The sequence below is a fragment of the Boleophthalmus pectinirostris genome, unplaced genomic scaffold (assembly GCF_026225935.1).
Source record: "Boleophthalmus pectinirostris isolate CB_2022bp ecotype Guang Dong unplaced genomic scaffold, ASM2622593v1 HiC_scaffold_2, whole genome shotgun sequence".
Taxonomy (NCBI): Eukaryota; Metazoa; Chordata; class Actinopteri; order Gobiiformes; family Gobiidae; genus Boleophthalmus; species Boleophthalmus pectinirostris.
In genome coordinates this window covers 11023820-11046566 of record NW_026571152.1, presented here as the reverse complement: position 1 = coordinate 11046566, position 22747 = coordinate 11023820, and the positions used below count along the sequence as shown (strand labels likewise).

At 49.1% G+C, this 22747-nt stretch overlaps 1 protein-coding gene across 3 annotated transcripts; it reads left to right on the top strand.

Annotated features, from left to right (window-relative positions):
- Positions 1-659: 659 nt before the first annotated feature.
- Positions 660-22475, top strand: rint1 (RAD50 interactor 1). Of its 3 annotated transcripts, none has more exons than XM_055155265.1 (15): positions 660-779; positions 1337-1452; positions 4098-4271; positions 4867-5007; positions 6064-6199; positions 6511-6621; positions 7188-7413; positions 7812-7949; positions 8452-8546; positions 12396-12500; positions 17790-18010; positions 21140-21320; positions 21711-21829; positions 21909-22165; positions 22351-22475. In XM_055155265.1, exons 2-14 carry the CDS (start codon positions 1361-1363, stop codon positions 22135-22137), a joined length of 1968 nt encoding a protein of 655 aa, XP_055011240.1. In that variant the 5' UTR covers positions 660-779; positions 1337-1360; the 3' UTR covers positions 22138-22165; positions 22351-22475. The 3 variants fall into 3 exon arrangements, with proteins under 3 accessions (XP_055011240.1, XP_055011239.1, XP_055011241.1); XM_055155264.1 differs by having other exon boundaries at positions 22299-22397; XM_055155266.1 differs by lacking the exons at positions 660-779; positions 4867-5007; positions 6064-6199; positions 22351-22475 and having other exon boundaries at positions 1343-1452; positions 21909-22206.
- The last annotated feature ends 272 nt before the right edge of the window (positions 22476-22747 follow it).

Sequence of the window (22747 nt, the reverse complement as noted above, 5' to 3'; positions counted from 1 at the left end):
GTCAAAGTTTGATCCCGTCAGATCTCAGAAACTCAGCAGGGTCTGGGTCTGGTCTGGACTGGACTGGACTTGGATGGAGACACTGGGAAAATCAGGAGCCACAGGAGGCGTAACTGTCGTTGTGTCCTTAGGCAAGACACTTCACCCACATTGCTCAGTATGAAAGTGGTGTGTGTGTGAGTGATGGTGGTGGTCGGAGGGACTGATGGTGCAGATTGGCTGCCTCACTTTCGTCAGTCTGCCCCAGGGCAGCTGTGGCTACAGTAGTAGTTTACACCACTGGGTCTGGAGTGAATGAAAAATGATCTGTAAATCGTCTTTGAGTGTCCAAAAAAGCTCTTTATATAAAACTGATGCATTATTATTATTTAAATCAGGCCTAAACCAGGACTAAACTAAGACTAAACCAGGACTAAACTAAGACTAAACCAGGACTAAACTAAGACTAAACCGACTGACGTGAGATTCCAGAATGTTCCGTGTTCTTTTCACTTTTTTATTTACACAAACTGACTTGAATTGACAGAACGTGCGAGTTCAGGTTCCAGTGTAAATGTGGAACTGGGCTTTGTGGTTAGATTTTTGAGATTTGAGTTTCATCGATCGTTCGTTTGAAATCAGGATTTTTCTTCTTGTTTTTGTTTTTGTTCCAGGTTCGGACGGAGCCGGACGGTTTTCCTCCGCGAGTGTCGTCGGCGCTCAGAGACGCAGAAAAAGTTTCTGAAAAAACCCAAGATCTGCTCAAGAGAGAAGAGCAGGTGTCTGAAGAACTCAACCAGGTCTGGACCAGGTTTAAACCAGAACTCAAACAGGTCTCAACCAGGTTTAGACCAGAACTAAACCAGAACTAAACCAGAACTAAACCAGGACTAAACCAGAACTAATCCAGGACTAAACCAGGACTAAACCAGAACTAAACCAGGACTAAACCAGGACTAAACCAGGAACTAAACCAGAACTAAACCAGGACTAAACCAGGACTAAACAAGGTCTGAACCAGGTTTAGACTCAGAATTTCAACCAGGGACTGAACCAGGGACTAGACCAAGAATCAGACCACGGACCAGACCAGGACCTGAACCAAGGATTACACCAGGGACTGGACCATGGACTGGACCATGGACTGGACCAGGGACCGGACCATGGACCGGACCATGGACCGGGCCATGGACCGGACCATGGACCGGACCATGGACCGGACCATGGACCGGACCATGGACCGGACCATGGACCGGACCATGGACCGGACCATGGACTGGACTAGGGACTGGACCAGGGACTGGACCAGGGACCGTACCAGGACTAGACCAGGACTAATCTCTGGTTTGTGTATCAGCACCTGGAGGAGGCTCGTCCGTGTATGGAGAGTTTTGGACTCGCGTTTCATCAGGTCGACGTCATCGAGAGACACATGAAATATCTACAGTGTCTCCAACAGATCGAAGAACTCAGGTACGACCACGAGGACAGGTGTGTGTGGACAGGTGCGTGTGTGGACAGGTGTGTGTGGACAGGTGCGTGTGGACAGGTGTGTGTGGACAGGTGCGTGTGTGGACAGGTGTGTGTGTGTGGGACAGGTGCGTGTGGACAGGTGCGTGTGGACAGGTGCGTGTGGACAGGTGCGTGTGTGGACAGGTGTGTGTGTGGACAGGTGCGTGTGGACAGGTGCGTGTGTGGAAGGTGTGTGTGGACAGGTGCGTGTGTGGACAGGTGTGTGTGGACAGGTGCGTGTGGACAGGTGTGTGTGTGGACAGTGCGTGTGGACAGGTGTGTGTGGACAGGTGCGTGTGGACAGGTGTGTGTGGACAGGTGTGTGTGTGGACAGGTGTGTGTGGACAGGTGACAGGTGTGTGTGGACAGGTGTGTGTGGACAGGTGCGTGTGGACAGGTGTGTGTGTGGACAGGTGCGTGTGGACAGGTGCGTGTGTGGACAGGTGTGTGTGGACAGGTGCGTGTGGACAGGTGCGTGTGTGGACAGGTGTGTGTGGACAGGTGTGTGTGGACAGGTGCGTGTGGACAGGTGTGTGTGGACAGGTGTGTGTGGACAGTGTGTGTGTGTGTGGACAGGTGTGTGTGGACAGGTGTGTGTGGACAGGTGTGTGTGGACAGGTGCGTGTGGACAGGTGTGTGTGGACAGTGTGGACAGTGTGCGTGTGGACAGGTGCGTGTGGAGGTGCGTGTGGACAGTGTGGGACAGTGCGTGTGTGGACAGGTGCGTGTGGACAGGTGTGTGTGGACAGGTGCGTGTGTGGACAGGTGCGTGTGGACAGGTGTGTGTGGACAGGTGTGTGTGTGGACAGGTGCGTGTGGACAGTGTGTGTGGACAGGTGTGTGTGGACAGGTGTGTGGACAGGTGCGTGTGGACAGTGTGACAGTGTGTGTGTGTGGACAGTGTGTGTGTGTGGACAGTGTGTGTGTGTGTGGACAGGTGTGTGTGTGGACAGGTGCGTGTGGACAGGTGTGTGTGTGGACAGGTGCGTGTGTGGACAGGTGTGTGTGTGGACAGGTGTGTGTGTGGACAGGTGCGTGTGTGTGTGGACAGGTGTGTGTGTGGACAGGTGTGTGTGTGTGTGGACAGGTGCGTGTGGACAGGTGCGTGTGTGTGGACAGGTGCGTGTGTGGACAGGTGTGTGTGTGGACAGTGTGTGTGTGTGTGTGGACAGGTGCGTGTGTGTGTGGACAGGTGCGTGTGGACAGGTGCATGTGGACAGGTGTGTGTGTGTGTGGACAGGTGCGTGTGTGTGGACAGTGTGCGTGTGTGTGGACAGGTGCGTGTGTGTGGACAGTGTGTGTGTGTGTGTGTGGACAGTGTGTGTGTGGACAGTGTGTGTGTGTGTGGACAGTGTGTGTGTGTGTGGACAGTGTGTGTGTGTGTCTGTGTGGACAGGTGTGTGTGTGGACAGGTGTGTGTGTGGACAGGTGCGTGTGTGTGGACAGGTGTGTGTGTGGACAGGTGTGTGTGTGGACAGGTGTGTGTGTGGACAGGTGCGTGTGTGTGTGGACAGGTGCGTGTGTGTGTGGACAGGTGCGTGTGTGTGGACAGGTGCGTGTGTGTGGACAGGTGCGTGTGTGTGTGGACAGGTGTGTGTGTGTGTGGACAGGTGTGTGTGTGGACAGGTGCGTGTGTGTGGACAGGTGTGTGTGTGTGTGTGTGGATAGGTGTTTGTGACCAGACCTGGGCCTGAACCCCGGACTCGTCCCGGTCTGACTCGGTCTGTCTCGGTCTGGTCTGACTCGGTCTGACTCGGTCTGACTCGGTCTGACTCGGTCTGTCTCGGTCTGACTCGGTCTGTCTCGGTCTGACTCGGTCTGTCTCGGTCTGACTCGGTCTGACTCGGTCTGGCTCGGTCTGACTCGGTCTGGTCTGACTCGGTCTGGTCTGACTCGGTCTGACTCGGTCTGACTCGGTCTGTCTCGGTCTGACTCGGTCTGACTCGGTCTGTCTCGGTCTGTCTCGGTCTGTCTCGGTCTGTCTCGGTCTGACTCGGTCTGACTCGGTCTGACTCGGTCTGGTCTGACTCGGTCCGACTCGGTCTGGTCTGTCTCGGTCTGTCTCGGTCTGACTCGGTCTGACTCGGTCTGACTCGGTCTGGTCTGACTCGGTCTGACTCGGTCTGGTCTCGGTCTGTCTCGGTCTGACTCGGTCTGTCTCGGTCTCTCGGTCTGTCTCGGTCTGTCTCGGTCTGTCTCGGTCTGTCTCGGTCTGGTCTGACTCGGTCTGGTCTGACTCGGTCTGACTCGGTCTGACTCGGTCTGTCTCGGTCTGTCTCGGTCGGTCTGTCTCGGTCTGTCTCGGTCTGTCTCGGTCTGTCTGTCTCGGTCTGTCTCGGTCTGTCTCGGTCTGTCTCGGTCTGACTCGGTCTGACTCGGTCTGACTCGGTCTGTCTCGGTCTGTCTCGGTCTGACTCGGTCTGACTCGGTCTGACTCGGTCTGACTCGGTCTGTCTCGGTCTGTCTCGGTCTCGGTCTGACTCGGTCTGTCTCGGTCTCGTCTCGGTCTGACTCGGTCTCGGTCTGACTCGGTCTGTCTCTCTGTCTCGGTCTGACTCGGTCTGACTCGGTCTGGTCTGACTCGGTCTGTCTCGGTCTGTCCTCAGTTCTCTGGTGCAGCAGTGTCTCATGACAAACTCAGTGTGGGACGCCGTCTCCGCCGTGGACAAAATGTCCGCCCTGGTCGTGTCCCTGAAGGAGTCCAGATGTTCCCACCTCCAGAACTTCCTCCAGCAGACGCTCCGATTCTGGCACAAGATCCTCAAAGACCGACTCACCAGGTCTGCTCCTGCCTGCTCCTGTCTGCTCCTGTCTGCTCCTGTCTGCACCTGTCTGCACCTGTCTGCTCCTGTCTGCTCCTGTCTGCACCTGTCTGCACCTGTCTGCACCTGTCTGCTCCTGTCTGCTCCTGTCTGCACCTGTCTGCACCTGTCTGCACCTGTCTGCTCCTGTCTGCTCCTGTCTGCTCCTGTCTGCTCCTGTCTGCTCCTGTCTGCACCTGTCTGCACCTGTCTGCACCTGTCTGCACCTGTCTGCGCCTGCCTGCTCCTGTCTGCTCCTGTCTGCTCCTGTCTGCACCTGTCTGCACCTGTCTGCACCTGTCTGCTCCTGTCTGCACCTGTCTGCTCCTGTCTGCTCCTGTCTGCTCCTGTCTGCACCTGTCTGCACCTGTCTGCACCTGTCTGCACCTGTCTGCACCTGTCTGCACCTGTCTGCTCCTGTCTGCACCTGTCTGCTCCTGTCTGCTCCTGTCTGCACCTGTCTGCACCTGTCTGCGCCTGTCTGCCTGCTCCTGTCTGCTCCTGTCTGCTCCTGTCTGCTCCTGTCTGCACCTGTCTGCTCCTGTCTCTCTCTGATCTTTCTGTGTTTGTTCAGTGATTTTGAGGAGGTCCTGTCGTGTCTCCACTGGCCGATCTTGTCTCCTCCGACTCAGGTCCTGTCGGTTCCTCAGAACGTTCCAGATGTTTCGTCTCAGCTCGAGGCTCTGGTGTCTCAGCTCCTCGCTCTGCAGACCTCGTATCCTTTTTAGACCTCGAATACTGGTTTAGGCCTGGTTTTAGACCTGGATTTAGACCTGGCTTAGACTTGTTTTAGACACGTTTTAGACACGGTTTAGACCCTTTTTAGACCTGGGTTTAGATCTGGTTTAGACCCGGTTTAGACTTGGTTTAGACCTGGTTTTAGATGTGGTTTAGACTTTTTTTAGACCTGGTTTTAGACTCTTTTTAGACCTGGTTTTAGACCTGGTTTTAGACCTGGTTTTAGACCTGGTTTTAGACGTGGTTTTAGACCTGGTTTTAGACCTGATTTTAGACCTGATTTAGACAGTTTAGACCCAGTTTAGACCTGGTTTTAGATGTGTTTAGACCCTTTTTAGACTTGGGTTTAGACTTGGTTTAGACCCGGTTTAGACCTGGTTTAGACCTGGTTTTAGATATGGTTTAGACCCAGTTTAGACCTGGTTTAGAGCTGCTCAGGGCTCATTTGGAAAGTTCCACGAACATTTTGGCATTTTTCTCCTCATGTCTTCTTCTGCTGTTTTGGTGTCTTGGCATCTTGGTGTTTCAGTGTTTTGTAGATTTGTAGTTTTTGTAGATTTGTAGTGTTGTAGTTTTTGTAGATTTGTAGTTTTTGTTGTTTTGTAGATTTGTAGTTTTGTAGATTTGTAGTTTTGCAGATTTGTAGTTTTGTAGTTTTTGTAGATTTGTAGTTTTTGTAGTTTTGTAGATTTGTAGTTTTTGTAGTTTTGCAGATTTGTAGTTTTTGTAGTATTTGTAGTTTTGTAGTTTTGTAGTTTTGTAGTTTTGTAGTTTTGTAGTTTTGTAGTTTTTGTAGTTTTTGTAGTTTTGTAGATTTGTAGATTTGTAGTTTTTGTAGTTTTTGTAGATTTGTAGTTTTGTAGATTTGTAGTTTTTGTAGTTTTGTAGATTTGTAGTTTTGTAGATTTGTAGTTTTGTAGATTTGTAGTTTTTGTAGTTTTGTAGTTTTGCAGATTTGTAGTTTTGTAGTTTTGGTGTTTTGTAGATTTGTAGTTTTTGTAGTTCTTCTGTCCTTACATCTTGCCAAACTCAGGGATGACATCATTTCCCAGAGTTCCACGGGGCGTAAACAGGAAGTGTGCCTCCCGCTGCAGATCATGCTCCTGCCGCTCACCAAGAGATTCAAGTTCCACTTTTACGGAAACAGACAAACCAACTGTCTGAGCAAGGTCTGAGCCACGACTCCTCTGACTCTCACTCTGACTCTGACTCTGACTCTGACTCTGAGTCCGCTACGGCTCGCTCCACGCCGGGGGGTCTGCATGTGTGTCTGTGGGGGAATGTTCAGCGGTTACCATGGTGACACGACCCACACGTCAGCAGCAAAGTGTCAGAAAGTGTCGTTTGAAAGCGTAAGATTAATGTGACGACGAGTTTGTGGAGCTGATGCCAAACCAAGAACGAGAAGAAGAAACGTTTGTGAAGTGTGGAGATTTATTTTAAAGCTCATATGTGGAACATTTTGCTCCTCTGTCCACAGCCCGAGTGGTACCTGACCCAGGTCCTGGTCTGGATCAATTACAGCTCAGAGTTTCTGGAGGAGAAGATCCAACCCATCCTGGACCGAGCCGGAGCCGGGGTCAGCGCCAAGGTGAGACCTGGTCTAGACCTGGTCTAGACCTCATTTAGACCACAATTAGACCACGTTTAGACCTGGTTTTGATCTAGTTCCAGGTCGACTTTAACCGTAGGTTCTTGTCTTTGGTTTAGACCTGGGTTAGACCTATTTCAGACCTGGTTCAGACTTGGTTCAGACCTGGTTTAGACCTGGTTTAGACCTCTTTTAAACCTCTTTTAGACCTATTTTAGACCTCTTTTAGACCTGTTTTTGGTCTGGTTCCAGGTGGACTTTTGCCGTAGGTTCTTGTCTCTGGTTTAGACCTGGTTTAGACCTGGTTTTGGTCTGGTTCCAGTCTGGTTCCAGGTGGACTTTTGCCGCGGGCTCTTGTCTCTGGTTTAGACCTGGTTTTAGACCTGGTTTTGATCTGGTTCCAGGTGGACCTTTGCCATAGGTTCTTGTCTCTGCTTTAGACCTGGTTTAGACCTGGTTTTGGTCTGGTTTCAGGTGGACTTTTGCTGTGGACTCTTGTCTCTGGTTTAGACCTGGTTTAGACCTGGTTTAGACCTGGTTTAGACCTGGTTTTGGTCTGGTTCCAGGTGGACTTTTGCCGCGGGCTCTTGTCTCTGGTCCAGCTGAAGGTTCAGAGCGACGCGTCCCGGCTGCTGTACGAGGACGCTCTCTTCTGCCACCTGGTGGAGGAGGTGCTGCACTTCGAGAAGGAGCTCCGTGGTCAGCTGCTGCTCCCTCCGTCTGTGCCCGGCCTGCTCCACCTGCTCCTCGAGGAGAACCTGCTCCAGAAGTGGCTCTCCATGGAGAAGAAGAGTAAGACACACTCTGATTTAATCCACACCTGTGCTCTCCAGGTTCCTCCAGGTTCCTCCAGGTCGTTTCTTCTCATTGAAACCTCAGAGGGTCAGAGAGAAGAAACGACTGGAACCTGGAGAAACATCTGAGGAGAACAGTTTGAAGAACAGTTCTGAAGTAAATGTGAAATATCTGGATGAATTAAAAGTAAAATGTTTCTTCAGTGGCGTTGGAGAAGGTGGACTCCATGTTGTTTGTTTGTTTCTTCAGTGGCGTTGGAGAAGGTGGACTCCATGTTGTTTGTTTGTTTCTTCAGTGGCGTTGGAGAAGGTGGACTCCATGTTGTTTGTTTGTTTGTTTCTTCAGTGGCGTTGGAGAAGGTGGACTCCATGTTGTTTGTTTGTTTGTTTCTTCAGTGGCGTTGGAGAAGGTGGACTCCATGTTGGCGTCTGAAGGAGCCTGGAGTTCTCAGTACAAGGACATCAGCGACGTGGACGAACTCAAAGCTCCAGACTGTGCAGAGACCTTCATGACCCTCCTGCAGGTCATCACAGGTGAAGACTGGACCTGGACTGGACCAGGGTTAAACCAGGACTAAGATTAGACCAAGGACTAGACCAAGGACTAGACCAAGGACTAGACCAAGGACTAGACCAAGGACTAGACCAAGGACTAGACCAGGATGGAACCAAGGACTGAACCAAGACCAGGACTGAATCAGGACTGAGTCAGGACCAGGACTAAAACAGGACTGAATAAGGGTTAAACCAGGACTAGGACTAGACCAAGGACTGAACCAGGCTGGAACCAGGACTTGAACCAAGACGAGGACTTGAACCAAGACCAGGACCTGAACCAAGACCAGGTCTGAACCAGGTCTGGACCAGGACTGGACCAGGACTGGACCAATACCAGGAGTGGACCAGGACTGGACCAGGATCAGGAATAAACCAAGACTGGGACTGAACCAAGACTAGGACTGGACTGGGAGTAAACCAAGTCTAGGACTGGACCAGGACTGGACCAGGCTGTAATATCCCGGTGTGTTTCCCTCAGACCGTTACCGTGGGTTACCGTGCGCCTCGTCTCAGCTGAAGTTCCTGGAGCTGCAGAGGGAGCTGGTGGACGACTTCAGGATCCGACTCACTCAGGTCAGAACCGCCGGGGCGTCGGACCGGACCTAAACGAACCGGACCTTAGGTCTTAAGGTCTTTAAGACCTTAAGACCTAAAGTCGGGTTTTGCTGGTACTGTTTTAGTTCTGGAGTTCACCAACGAAAGTACAAATAAACAGAAAATAAGTCACTCAAATCAAAAACCACTAAACAACCTTCACAGAAGTGTCTCCGAACTGATGACACCTGCTGCTTTTATCCTTCGCCCAACAGGAAGTACCTCCCCCCTCCCCCCGGTGAGGTTTGGTTCCAGGTCACTTTTCAAAAGCAAAGATGTTTTTCCTGGGCCCAAGTCCCTTTTAAAATCAACATAAACTAAACTGTGTTGAAAATAACTACAAAACCAAATACACAAAAAAATAATGAATCAGAATTTAAACCAGTTTTCCTCCACACGGTCCAGCCCCCGACCTCCTCCGAGGTTTTAAAAACAGTCGACATGAGGCTCGTCCTCTTCTGTCTGGACCAGGTGGAGCTGCAGGTCAGTGTGAGGAAGACAAACTAGAATGAATAAACAAAAAAAGTTTATTTAAATCAACAATGTCTAATGTGATAATTAACAAAAACTAAGAATTATATGCAACTGTAATTATAGGATATTGAGAAATCAAAATGTGGAATTAAATGAATGAGTTTAAAATGAGACAAAAACCCACTTTGTCACAACATGTTTAATGCAGCTTTGACACATTTGTTTATGTTTTACACAAATTAAACTTAAAACCACATGACTCATTTACATAAACTATAATGTCTCTGATAAAAACAGTTGTTTCCTTGTGTCGCTGATGTGGTTCAGTTTCTGTTGGACTAAAGGACACGACTCAGTGGAATATGAGTGTTCTCTCTGTGACAGAGGGGTGATGTGTGTGTTCTGTGTGTGTGTGTGTGTGTGTGTGTGTGTGTGTGTGTGTGTGTGTTCTGTGTGTGTGTGTTCTGTGTGTGTGTGTTCTGTGTGTGTGTGTGTGTCTGTGTGTGTGTGTGTGTTCTGTGTGTGTGTGTGTGTGTGTGTGTGTGTGTGTTGTGTTCTGTGTGTGTGTGTTCTGTGTGTGTGTGTGTGTTCTGTGTGTGTGTGTGTGTGTGTGTGTGTTCTGTGTGTGTGTGTGTGTCTGTGTTCTGTGTGTTGTGTGTGTGTTTGTGTTCTGTGTGTGTGTGTGTGTGTGTTCTGTGTGTGTGTGTGTGTTCTGTGTGTGTGTGTGTGTGTGTGTGTGTGTGTGTGTGTGTGTGTGTTCTGTGTGTGTGTGTGTGTTCTGTGTGTGTGTGTGTGTGTGTGTTCTGTGTGTGTGTGTGTTTGTGTTCTGTGTGTGTGTGTGTTCTGTGTGTGTGTGTTCTGTGTGTGTGTGTGTGTGTGTTCTGTGTGTGTGTGTGTGTGTGTGTTCTGTGTGTGTGTGTGTGTGTGTGTGTGTGTGTGTTGTGTGTTCTGTGTGTGTGTGTGTGTGTTCTGTGTGTGTGTGTTCTGTTTGTGTTCTGTGTGTGTGTGTTTGTGTTGTGTGTGTGTGTGTGTGTTCTGTGTTGTGTGTGTTCTGTGTGTGTGTGTTCTGTGTGTGTTTCTGTGTGTGTGTGTGTGTGTTCTGTGTGTGTGTGTGTGTGTGTGTGTGTGTGTGTGTGTGTGTGTGTGTGTTCTGTGTGTGTGTGTGTGTGTTCTGTGTGTGTGTGTGTGTGTTCTGTGTGTGTGTGTGTGTGTGTGTTTCTGTGTGTGTGTGTGTGTTCTGTGTGTGTGTGTGTGTGTGTTGTGTGTGTGTGTGTGTGTGTGTGTTCTGTGTGTGTGTGTGTGTTCTGTGTGTGTGTGTTCTGTGTGTGTTGTTCGGTGTGTGTGTGTGTTCTGTGTGTGTGTGTGTGTTGTGTGTGTGTGTGTGTTTCTGTGTGTGTGTGTGTGTGTGTCGTGTGTGTGTGTGTGTGTTCTGTGTGTGTGTGTGTGTGTTCTGTGTGTGTGTGTGTGTGTGTGTGTTCTGTGTGTGTGTGTTGTGTGTGTGTGTGTTGTGTGTGTGTTCTGTGTGTGTTCTGTGTGTGTGTGTGTGTGTGTGTGTGTGTGTGTTCTGTTGTGTGTGTTCTGTGTGTGTGTTCTGTGTGTTGTGTGTGTGTGTTCTGTGTGTGTGTGTGTGTGTCTGTGTGTGTGTGTGTGTTCTGTGTGTGTTTGTGTTCTGTGTGTGTGTGTGTGTGTGTGTGTGTGTCTGTGTGTGTGTGTGTGTGTTCTGTGTGTGTGTGTGTGTGTGTGTGTGTGTTCTGTGTGTGTGTGTGTTCGTGTGTGTGTGTGTGTGTTCTGTGTGTGTGTGTGTGTGTGTGTGTGTGTGTGTGTGTGTGTGTGTGTTCTGTGTGTGTGTTCTGTGTGTTCTGTGTGTGTGTGTGTGTGTGTGTGTTCTGTGTGTGTGTGTGTTCTGTGTGTGTGTGTGTGTGTGTTCTGTGTGTGTGTGTGTGTGTGTGTGTGTGTGTGTGTTCTGTGTGTGTGTGTTGTGTGTGTGTGTGTGTTCTGTGTGTGTCTGTGTGTGTGTGTGTGTGTGTGTTCTGTGTTGTGTGTGTGTGTTCTGTGTGTTGTGTGTGTGTGTGTTGTGTGTGTTCTGTGTGTGTGTGTGTGTGTTCTGTGTGTGTTTCTGTGTGTGTGTGTGTGTGTTCTGTGTGTGTGTGTGTCTGTGTGTTCTGTGTGTGTGTGTGTTCTGTGTGTGTGTGTGTTGTGTGTGTGTGTGTGTGTGTGTGTGTGTGTGTGTGTGTGTGTGTGTGTGTGTGTCTGTGTGTGTGTGTGTGTTCTGTGTGTGTGTTCTGTGTGTGTGTGTGTGTGTTTCTGTGTGTGTGTTGTGTGTGTTCTGTGTGTGTTGTGTGTGTGTGTGTGTGTGTTCTGTGTGTGTGTGTGTGTGTGTCTGTGTGTGTGTGTGTGTGTTCTGTGTGTGTGTGTGTGTGTGTTCTGTGTGTGTGTGTGTGTGTGTGTGTGTGTGTGTTCTGTGTGTGTGTGTTCTTGTGTGTGTGTGTGTGTGTGTGTGTGTGTGTGTGTGTCTGTGTGTGTGTGTGTGTGTGTGTGTGTGTGTGTGTGTGTTCTGTGTGTGTGTGTTCTGTGTGTGTGTGTTCTGTGTGTGTGTGTGTGTGTGTGTGTGTGTGTTTCTGTGTGTGTGTGTGTGTGTGTGTGTGTGTGTGTGTGTGTGTGTTCTGTGTGTGTTGTGTGTGTGTGTGTGTGTGTGTTCTGTGTGTGTGTGTTGTGTGTGTGTGTGTCTGTGTGGTGTGTGTTGTGTTGTGTGTGTGTGTGTGTGTGTGTGTGTGTGTGTTCTGTGTGTTCTGTGTGTGTTCTGTGTGTGTGTGTGTGTGTTCTGTGTGTGTGTGTGTGTGTGTCTGTGTTGTGTGTGTGTGTGTGTGTGTGTTCTGTGTGTGTGTGTTCTGTGTGTGTGTGTGTGTGTGTGTTCTGTGTGTGTGTGTGTGTGTGTGTTCTGTGTGTGTGTGTGTGTGTGTGTGTGTCTGTGTGTGTGTGTGTGTGTGTGTGTGTTCTGTGTGTGTGTGTGTGTGTGTGTGTGTTGTGTGTGTGTGTTCTTGTGTGTGTGTTGTGTGTGTGTGTGTGTGTGTGTGTGTGTGTGTGTGTGTGTGTTCTGTGTTCTGTGTGTGTGTTGTGTGTTCTGTGGTTCATGTTTTCAGACGTGTGCAGGTTTTCTCTTTATTCAACATCATTTCACTTTATTTATTTTCGCTTCTGTTGTGATGAAAAGAGTGAAAAGTGTTTGTGTTTTGGACTCGTGTGACTCGACTCGTCTGTGGCACTTTTCAGGACTCTGTGTTTACATGAACCATGATGAACCCGGGACAGTCCAGGACCCGCTGGTGCTCACACTTCTGTTGTTGTGTTCTGCAGGTGATGAAGGAGGAGTCTCGGGCGCCGCTGGGGGAACGATACTGCGCCATCCTCAACGCCGTCAACTACATCTCCACCATCCTGTCCGACTGGGAGGACAACGTGGTACGACTCTCCACTCTCCACTCTGAACACGGCTTAAACATCACTCTCCACTCTGAACACGGCTTAAACATCACTCTCCACTCTGAACACGGTTTAAACATCACTCTCCACTCTGGACACGGTTTAAACATCACTCTCCACTCTGAACACGGTTTAAACATCACTCTCCACTCTGAACACGGCTTAAACATCACTCTCCACTCTGAACACGGTTTAAACATCACTCTCCACTCTGGACACGGCTTAAACATCACTCTCCACTCTGAACACGGTTTAAACATCACTCTCCACTCTGAACACGGCTTAAACATCACTCTCCACTCTGGACACGGTTTAAACATCACTCTCCACTCTGAACACGGCTTAAACATCACTCTCCACTCTCCACTCTGGACACGGCTTAAACATCACTCTCCACTCTGAACACGGTTTAAACGTCACTCTCCACTCTGAACACGGCTTAAACGTCACTCTCCACTCTGAGCACGGCTTAAACGTCACTCTCCACTCTGACACGGCTTAAAACATCACTCTCCACTCTGGACACGGCTTAAACGTCACTCTCCACTCTGAACACGGCTTAAACATCACTCTCCACTCTGAACACGGCTTAAACGTCACTCTCCACTCTGAACACGGCTTAAACATCACTCTCCACTCTGAACACGGCTTAAACATCACTCTCCACTCTGAACACGGTTTAAACATCACTCTCCACTCTGACACGGTTTAAACATCACTCTCCACTCTCACTCTGAACACGGCTTAAACATCACTCTCCACTCTGAACACGGTTTAAACATCACTCTCCACTCTGAACACGGCTTAAACATCACTCTCCACTCTCCACTCTGGACACGGCTTAAACATCACTCTCCACTCTGGACACACGGTTTAAACATCACTCTCCACTCTGAACACGGCTTAAACATCACTCTCCACTCTCCACTCTGGACACGGCTTAAACGTCACTCTCCACTCTGAACACGGCTTAAACATCACTCTCCACTCTGGAACACGGCTTAAACATCACTCTCCACTCTGGACACGGCTTAAACATCACTCTCCACTCTGAACACGGCTTAAACATCACTCTCCACTCTGAACACGGCTTAAACATCACTCTCCACTCTGAACACGGCTTAAACATCACTCTCCACTCTGGACACGGCTTTAAACATCACTCTCCACTCTGAACACGGCTTAAACATCACTCTCCAACGCTTAAACGTCACTCTCCACTCTGGCACGGGTTAAACTCACTCTCACTCTGGAACTTAAACGTCACTCTCCACTCTGAACACGGGTTAAACGTCACTCTCCACTCTGAACACGGCTTAAACGTCACTCTCCACTCTGAACACGGCTTAAACGTCACTCTCCACTCTGACACGGTCTCACTCTGGACACGGTTTAACATCACTCTCCACTCTGAACACGGTTTAAACATCACTCTCCACTCTGGACACGGCTTAAACATCACTCTCCACTCGGACACGGTTTAAAACATCACTCTCCACTCTGGACACGGTTTAAACATCACTCTCCACTCCGGACACGGTTTAAACATCACTCTCCACTCTGGACACGGTTTAACATCACTCTCCACTCCGGACACGGTTAAACATCACTCTCCACTGGACACGGCTTAAACATCACTCTCCACTCTGGACACGGTTTAAACATCACTCTCCACTCCGAACACGGTTTAAACATCACTCTCCACTCCGGACACGGTTTAAACATCACTCTCCACTCTCGAACACGGTTTAAACATCACTCTCCACTCTGAACACGGTTTAAACATCACTCTCCACTCTGGACACGGTTTAAACATCACTCTCCACTCTGAACACGGTTTAAACATCACTCTCCACTCTGAACACGGTTTAAACATCACTCTCCACTCTGGACACGGTTTAAACATCACTCTCCACTCTGGACACGGTTTAAACATCACTCTCCACTCTCCACTCTGGACACGTTTAAACATCACTCTCCACTCTCCACTCTGGACACGGTTTAAAACATCATCTCCACTCTGAACCACGGCTTAAACATCACTCTCCACTCTGAACACGGCTTAAACATCACTCTCTCCACTCTGAACACGGTTTTAAACATCACTCTCCACTCTGAACACGGTTTAAACATCACTCTCCACTCTGAACACGTTTAACATCACTCTCCACTGACAGGCTTAAACATCACTCTCCACTCTGACACGGTTTAAACATCACTCTCCACTCTGAACACGGTTTAAACTAGAGCCCGACCGATATATCGGCAACTTTAGGCATATCAGCTATCGGCCGATATACTTGCTGATAGGGGCCGATATTTCACGTGGGCATGTTATACCTGTTATAAAGCTTAGACTCTCTACATTCTGTTTATTTAATCCAATTTACAGACAGATAAATGTCCTAATATGTGGCTCCACATCAGTATTTATCTACGGAGTCATTTGTCTGTGTGTGTCCGTACTGTCCCTGAACACACCATCACTAGTGTCTAGAATGTGATGCAAAAATGCCATTAAGCCAACCTACTGTCTGTAAATATGATGTAAAGAGGCAGAATAACAATAAATGTTGCCTAAATAAACCCAATTTAAAATCCACCAGAGCCAAACCTAAGTTTTTTTAACAATTCAACATTTACTGTGAATTTTTACATCACTAAATATATCGGCGATTATATCGGCTATCGGCAGCTCCAACTTTCATTATATTGGTTTCATATCGGCCACAGCAAAATCCATATCGGTCGGGCTCTAGTTTAAACCGTGTTCAGAGTGGAGAGTGATGTTTAAACCATGTTCAGGTTTGGCTCTGGTGGATTTTAAATTGGGTTTATTTAGGCAACATTTATTGTTCTTCTGCCTCTTTACATCATATTTACAGACAGTAGGTTGGACTAATGGCATTTTTGCATCACATTCTAGACACTAGTGATGGGGATTTCAGTTCTTTTTAGAGAACCGGCTCTTTTGGCTCGGCTCACTAAAAGCTGCTGGTTCTTTTGGCTCCCAAGTGGCTCTTCAGATTGTTTTGTTGCAAGCAGGACTAAAGCACGTCTAAAGCAGGACTGAATCAGGACTGAACCAGGTCTAAACCAGGACTGAAAAAGGACTAAACCGGGACTTATTTATTTTATGCTAAACTACAGTCAAATATGCTCTTTTTTTTTTTTTATTATATTTTTTTTTATCCTACGTACACGCACATTTCTCAAAGTTTCGTTTTTAGCCGCTGCCGCTGTCAAACCACGAATCTGCACGCGGCGTGAAGAGAAAAAAAGTGAGAGAAAGAGAAAACACGGCTCCCAATAAGGATCAGGCTCCCGTCGTTCCCTTCAAAGAGCCGGTTCTAAGAGTAATTTCGTTCGCGACGGACCCATAACTAGTAAAGAAAGTAGCGCTATTAGCCTTTAGCCGTAAATACGTGCGCGCCGCGGTAATTAATTATATGCACAAATGTCATAATTCACACGTCTGTTCACAGCTCATTTACATCAGTGCAGGTCCAGGAGCAAATATACGGCCAATATAATCACTTTAGAACAGACCAATAGAAAACAGTCTGTTTATGTGCGGGAGCTACAGCAGCTAACCCATAACAAATGACCAAAACTAGCTTCAGAGTCGATGTATTTCCAACACTCACCGCTCACACAGGCTCCTCCTCACATCACAAATCTGCACTAATAAATGTCCTTTTAATCCAATAATTGGATTAAATGAACAGAATGTAGAGAGTCTAAGCTTTATAACGAGGTATAACATGCCCACGTGAAATATCGGCCCATATCAGCAAGCATATCGGCCGATAGCTGATATCCTGATTCAGGTCGAATCTGTAGCAAAAGAGAAATTGAAAAAGGCCAAAACTCAAGAAGCAGCTTGGATGAATCTGAATTTGGGTCACTCCGCGCCATTTCAACAAATGGCCCACACACTTCGATCTCCAAAAATTGTTTAAAAATTACCAAATAGTCCCTTCCTCTCATGGACTAACCTGTGAAGTTTTAGTGATAAAAAACATGATGTGTGAGATTTTCTGGAAATGTTATGAAATAGCGCAGGAATGACCCTTTTCTCTTTTGTTGTGGATCCTAAAATAGAACGACTGAGGGATTTCACCACCTCAGTGCAAACGAGGAAACATTTCTGCTCAAGAATAGAGACGCACCGACTGAAAAATCTATTTTATTTCCATTAAAAACACAGTTTATCCGACCGCAAAATCCATCCAGTTTTGTTCCAAAGATTCAGGTAGAATCCACGACAAAGGAGAAATTCAGTGTGTCAACGAATCTGTGTGTCGTTTGTTCGTTTCATTCATTCATGATGAAAAAACAACAGTTTTCTTCATTATTTGTCTCCAAAACCAAAATGAAAAAAAAAACAGATGATTTGTTTTTTCAGTTTTTGATTTTGTGTTTAAATGGATAATGGAAAAAAAAACGGATAACGACCGTTTCCTGTTTACGTGACTTAAACTGTGACACCGGACTAAACCAGGACTAAACCAGGACTAAACCAGGACTGAACCAGGACTAAACCAGGACTGAACCAGGACTAAACCAGGACTGAGTGTTGGGATGGGCCTGGGACCAGACCAGGACTGAGACCGGGACCTGGTTCAGTCCTGGTTCAGTCCCTGTCCGGTCCTGGTTCAGTCCTGGTTTCAGTCCAGTCTGGTCCTGGTCTCAGTCCTGGTTTCAGTCCTGGTCTGGTCCTGGTTCAGTCCTGGTTTCAGTCCTGGTCTGGTCCTGGTTTCAGTCCATTATCCGTTTTTTCCATTTTTCATTTAAACACAAAATCAAAAACTGAAAAAAAAACGAATCATTATCTGTTTTTTCATTTTGGTTTTGGAGACAAATAATGAAGAAAATCGTTGTTTTTTCGTTTTCTTATTTTTGGTTTTATTTTGAAAAATGAATAAACGAACGACACACAGATTTTTACTCTTTTCACGATTTTATTGACACCAAACAACTGGACCCGGTTGTGTCACAGTTTACAGATTTGTAAGTCCCGTCGCTCTCATCCAGTTGACGAACTGAATTTCTCCTTTGCCACGTTCCAAACATTTGTCTGAATAAAAACTCAAACACTGTGGAACATTCTGGACCAACATTTGTCTTAAACCGTTTTATTACATCAAATAAAGTATCGAGCCGATATCGTCTGAATCGATCCAGCTCCTCCTCCTGGATTTGCTCTTCTGATCGTCTCTGTTCAAACTCTGGATCAGTTTTGATGAATCTCTGGTGTTTGTTCAGTTCTTCCTGCAGCTGCAGCAGGCGGCCGTGGCGTTGGGCGACGAGGGCATCGTGGGCTCTCTGGGCGTCACGGAGCTCGGCCGCTTGGCGTCGCTGGAGTCGTCGCTGTTCCAGGGGCTTCTGGGACTTTTGGACCGACTCAGGGCGGATATGACCTCACGCCTCCTCGACACCATCATGAGAGAAGTGTCCGACAAGGCCCGACCGTACTGCCACGACCGGTGAGGACCAGGACCAGGACCAGGACTGACCAGGACTGAACTGAACCAGAACTAGGACCTGAAACAGAACTTGAACCAGAACTTGAGCCAGAACTTGAGCCAGAACTTGAGCCAGAACTTGAGCCAGAACTTGAGCCAGGACTTGAGCCAGAACTTGAGCCAGAACTTGAGCCAGAACTTGAGCCAGAACTTGAGCCAGAACTTGAGCCAGAACTTGAGCCAGAACTTGAGCCAGGACCTGAACCAAGACTAGTGTTTTTTCACAGCAACAGCACCAAACGTTCCACTAGATCCAGAAGCTCTTAGTCCACGTTCAGACTGCAGGGCTTAACGCTCAATTCCGATTTTTTTGTGAAATCCGATGTTTTTTCGAGGTCGTTCACATTTCCAGTTAAATGTGACTTGTGTGTGACTCCAGTGTGAACATTAAACGACCCAAAAGTGTCCCACATGTGACACTGGAGACACGACGACGTCAACCGCAGTGAGCGTCTCTGTGTTTACACAAGTTGTCCAAACATGGACGCAGCATCGAGCACCTGGAGATTTTAAAGTTCCGGTTTCCGCCTGCTTCAGCGCAGAATAGTGACGTTTGTGTCTTGTTGATGACGTGTAGGTGGATGAATGCACTTTGGCTGTTCAGACTGAAGTCACATGTCAAAAGATCAGATATGTGTCAGTTTCAGGAGCACATATCCAAGTGTCCTGGGTCACATTTGAAAAAAAATTGGATCTGTGTGGTTCAGACTGTCATTAAAAGATCAGATACAGGAACATAGAGACAAAAAATCAGATTTGAGTCACTTCAGGTGCAGTCTGAACGCAGCTTTAGTTGGGCTGGTTTTGGTTAGTTTTTGTTGGTTTTCGCTGGTTTTCGTTGGTTTTCGTTTCATTCTGGTGCGGTCCCTCTGATGAGACACCAACTTGGGTCCAAACCAGAGACACGTGAGACTGCATGGACCTCTGCCTAACAGCAGCTGATGAGCAGCAGGACGGAGCAGGACGGAGCAGGACGGCCCGGGCCAGTGCTCCCAGCTGAAGGTGCTGTTGGGGCCCCGTGAGGACCTGGTGCTGTACCACGGGCACCAACAGGACGAGTTCGAGGCTCCAGATGAACACCAGACCGAGCAGCACGTTCTGACGACTGTGGATGAGACTTTTTGGAGCAGACCACAATCACGTAGCGATCCACAGACGTCAGCGTGAAGATGCTCACTAGTATTATTTATTCTTATTTATTTATTTTTTTGCGACTGACGTCCCCCTGTGGCTCCTGATTTTCCCAGTGTCTCCATCCAAGTCCAGACCCAGACCTGCTGAGCTCCTGAGATCTGACGGGATCAAGCTTTGACAAGTCGGTGTGACCAGTGTGCACACGGTGAAGACGTAATGTCCGAACGTGCACAGAAATGACCGAACACTCGGGCAGAGAGCAGATGTTTGTGTGTACGGGCACAGACAGGAGCAGGAAGCACAGGTCCACCACACTCAGGCTCAGATGAACAGAACCACCGCAGAGCCCACGGGTCCCCGGTGCCGCACCAGACTCAACCCACCAGCACCAGAGAGGTCATGTTCTCCAGACGCAGCCGCCACTCATTATCAAACAGTCGAGTCCAGAGAACGTGACGAACGAAGATCAGAGCGAGAAACAACGACACGCTTCCTACCAGAACATCAACACTGATGAAACGACAAGCAGACCAGGTTTGGTTTGTTTACAGGTGTGAAAGTCCCACAACCAGGACTACAGCAGGACCTGAGCCAGGACCTGAGCCAGGACCTGAGCCAGGACCTGAGCCAGGACTGGACCAGAACTAAACCAGTGACAGAACGATCAGTGTAACGGCTCTGAAGGGGGAGTGACTTAGCGTGGAGAGCAAAAGTGACTCTCTTGTTTTGGGTGAAAATAACATTTTTAAAAACACTAAAAGTAAACTGGATGTAAACGTGTCGTGTCTTGTGCCGTGTCAGAGTTTAAACCTCAGACTCGTCTCACACACTGACATGTCATTTTGGTTTGGACGTTCTGGTTTTGACCGTGTCCCTCGTGGTGTCCTGTGGGGGGCGCTCTGGGAGTATGGGGTCCGGTCCCTGTATGACCGGAGCAGGAGCTGTGTTCGTTGCCGGCAGTAAGTCAGACCTGTTCCCGGTGCATGTTGGACTCCGCCAGGGCTGCACCTGTCACCGGTTCTGTTCATTGTGTTTATGGACAGAGTTTCTAGGTGCAGTCAGGGGCCGGAGGGGCCGGTTTTGGGACCACAGGATCATCTCTGCTGTTTGCAGATGATGTTCTGTTGGCTTCATCGAACCAGGACCTGCAATGTGCACTGGGGCGGTTTGACCCGAGTGTGAAGTGTCTGGGATGAAGATCAGTTCTTCTTTTTCCGGTCGAGAACCATGGCCTCGGACTTAGGTGTCTTGCCCTCTCCAGGTGGGTGGGGAGTCTTTGCCTCAAGTGGAGGAGTTCAAGTATCTCGGGGTCTTGTTCATGAGTGAGGGGAGGATGGAGCGTGAGATTGACAGGTGGATCAGTGATGCGGTCGCTGTATCGTTGTGGTGAAGAGGACCTGAGTCTAAAGGTGAAGCTCTTGATTTACCGGTCAGTCTTCGTTCCTACTCTCACCTCTGGTCATGAGCTCTGGGTAGTGACCGAAAGGACGAGATCGCGGATACAAGTGCTCGAAATGAGTTTCCTCCGCAGGGTGTCTGGGCGTCTCCCTTAGAGACAGAGTGAGGAGCTCAGTCACACGGGAGGAGCTCGGAGTAGAGCCGCTGCTCCTCCACGTCGAGAGGAGCCAGTTGAGGCTCGGGCATCTGTTCTGATGTCTCCTGGACGTGTCCCTCAGGAGGTGTTCATGTCCCGCCGGGAGGAGGCCCCGGGGAAGACCCAGGACACACTGGAGGGACTATGTCTCTGGACTGGCCTGGGAACACCTCAGGGTCCCCCTGGAGGAGCTGGAGGACGTGTCTGGGGTGAAGGAAGTCTGGGAGTCCCTGCTTGGGCTGCTGCCCCCGCGACCCGGCCCCGGATAAGCGGACGAAAATGGATGGATGGTTTTGACGTTCTGGTTTTGGACCTTCTGGTTTGGACGTTCTGGTTTTGACGTTCTGTTTTGGCGCCCTCAGGTGGTTGTCCCTGGCGTCTCCTCAGGACCAGACCGTCATGTCCCTGTCCACCGCCGCGTGTCCCATGATGCTCTGCGTCAGGGACCGTCTGCTGCAGCTGCACACGGCGCTCAGTCTGCCCCTGTTCCAGATCACCTGGCAGGGACTCGCCGAGAGACTGGACGCCTTCATCTACCAGGAGGTGAACCGGGACTGGATCTGGACTAGACCGGGACTGGACTGGGACTGGACCAGGGACTGGATCGAGACTGGACCAGGGACTGGACCAGGACTAAACTAGAGACTAAACCAGGACTAGACTGGGACTGGACCGGGACTGGACCAAGACTGGACAAGGACTAAACCAGGACTAAATCAAAAACTGAACCAGGACTGGACCAGGACTCAAGCACAACTAAAGCAGGCCTAAATTAGGACTAAACCGGGTCTGAACTGGGTCTAAACTGGATATAAACTGGGTCTAAACTGGGACTAAACTAGGACTAAACTAGGACTAAACCAGGACTAAACTAGGACTAAACCAGGACTAAACCAGGACTAAACCAGGTCTAAATCAGGTCTTGTGTTTCAGGTGATTCTGGCCAATCACTTCTCTGAAGGGGGAGCTGCTCAGCTTCAGTTTGACATGAGCAGAAACCTGTTCCCGCTGTTTGGACACTACTGCAAACGCCCCGAGAACTTCTTCAAACAGTCAGTGAGGTTCTGAAGTTCTGAGATTCTGGGTTAATGTTACTCGAGTAAAAGTTTTGTTTGTTTGTTTGTTTGTCAGTGTGAAGGAGGCGTGTATCGTCCTCACTCTCAGTCTGGGCTCGGCTCTCCTGCTCCAGGACTTGCTCCAGGACTCGGACCTGAACCGGGATCTGAACCAGGACCCTGGAGCCCGGGGCCCGGCGGGACTCGAACCGTCGCCTCAGGCGGCGCTGAACGAGCTCGGAGTTTTCTGTTTATCTCCACAAGACGTGTCCATCCTCCTGCACCTGCGAGCAGCACGGCCCTGAACGCACCTGTCACACACCTGTCACACACCTGTCACGCACCTGTCACACACCTGTCACACCCTGAACACACACACACCTGTCACACACACCTGTCACACCCTGAACACACACACCTGTCACACACACCTGTCACACCCTGAACACACACACCTGTCACACACCTGTCACACACCCTGAACACACACACCTGTCACACACCCTGAACACACACACCTGTCACACACCCTGAACACACACACCTGTCACACCCTGAACACACACACCTGTCACACACACCTGTCACACACCCTGAACACACACACCTGTCACACACCTGTCACACACCCTGAACACACACACCTGTCACACACCTGTCACACACACACACCTGTCACACACCTGTCACACACCCTGAACACACACACCTGTCACACACCCTGAACACACACACCTGTCACACACCCTGAACACACACACCTGTCACACACCTGTCACACACCTGTCACACACCCTGAACACACACACCTGTCACACACCCTGAACACACACACCTGTCACACACCCTGAACACACACACCTGTCACACACCTGTCACACACTGACACACACACCTGTCACACACCTGAACACA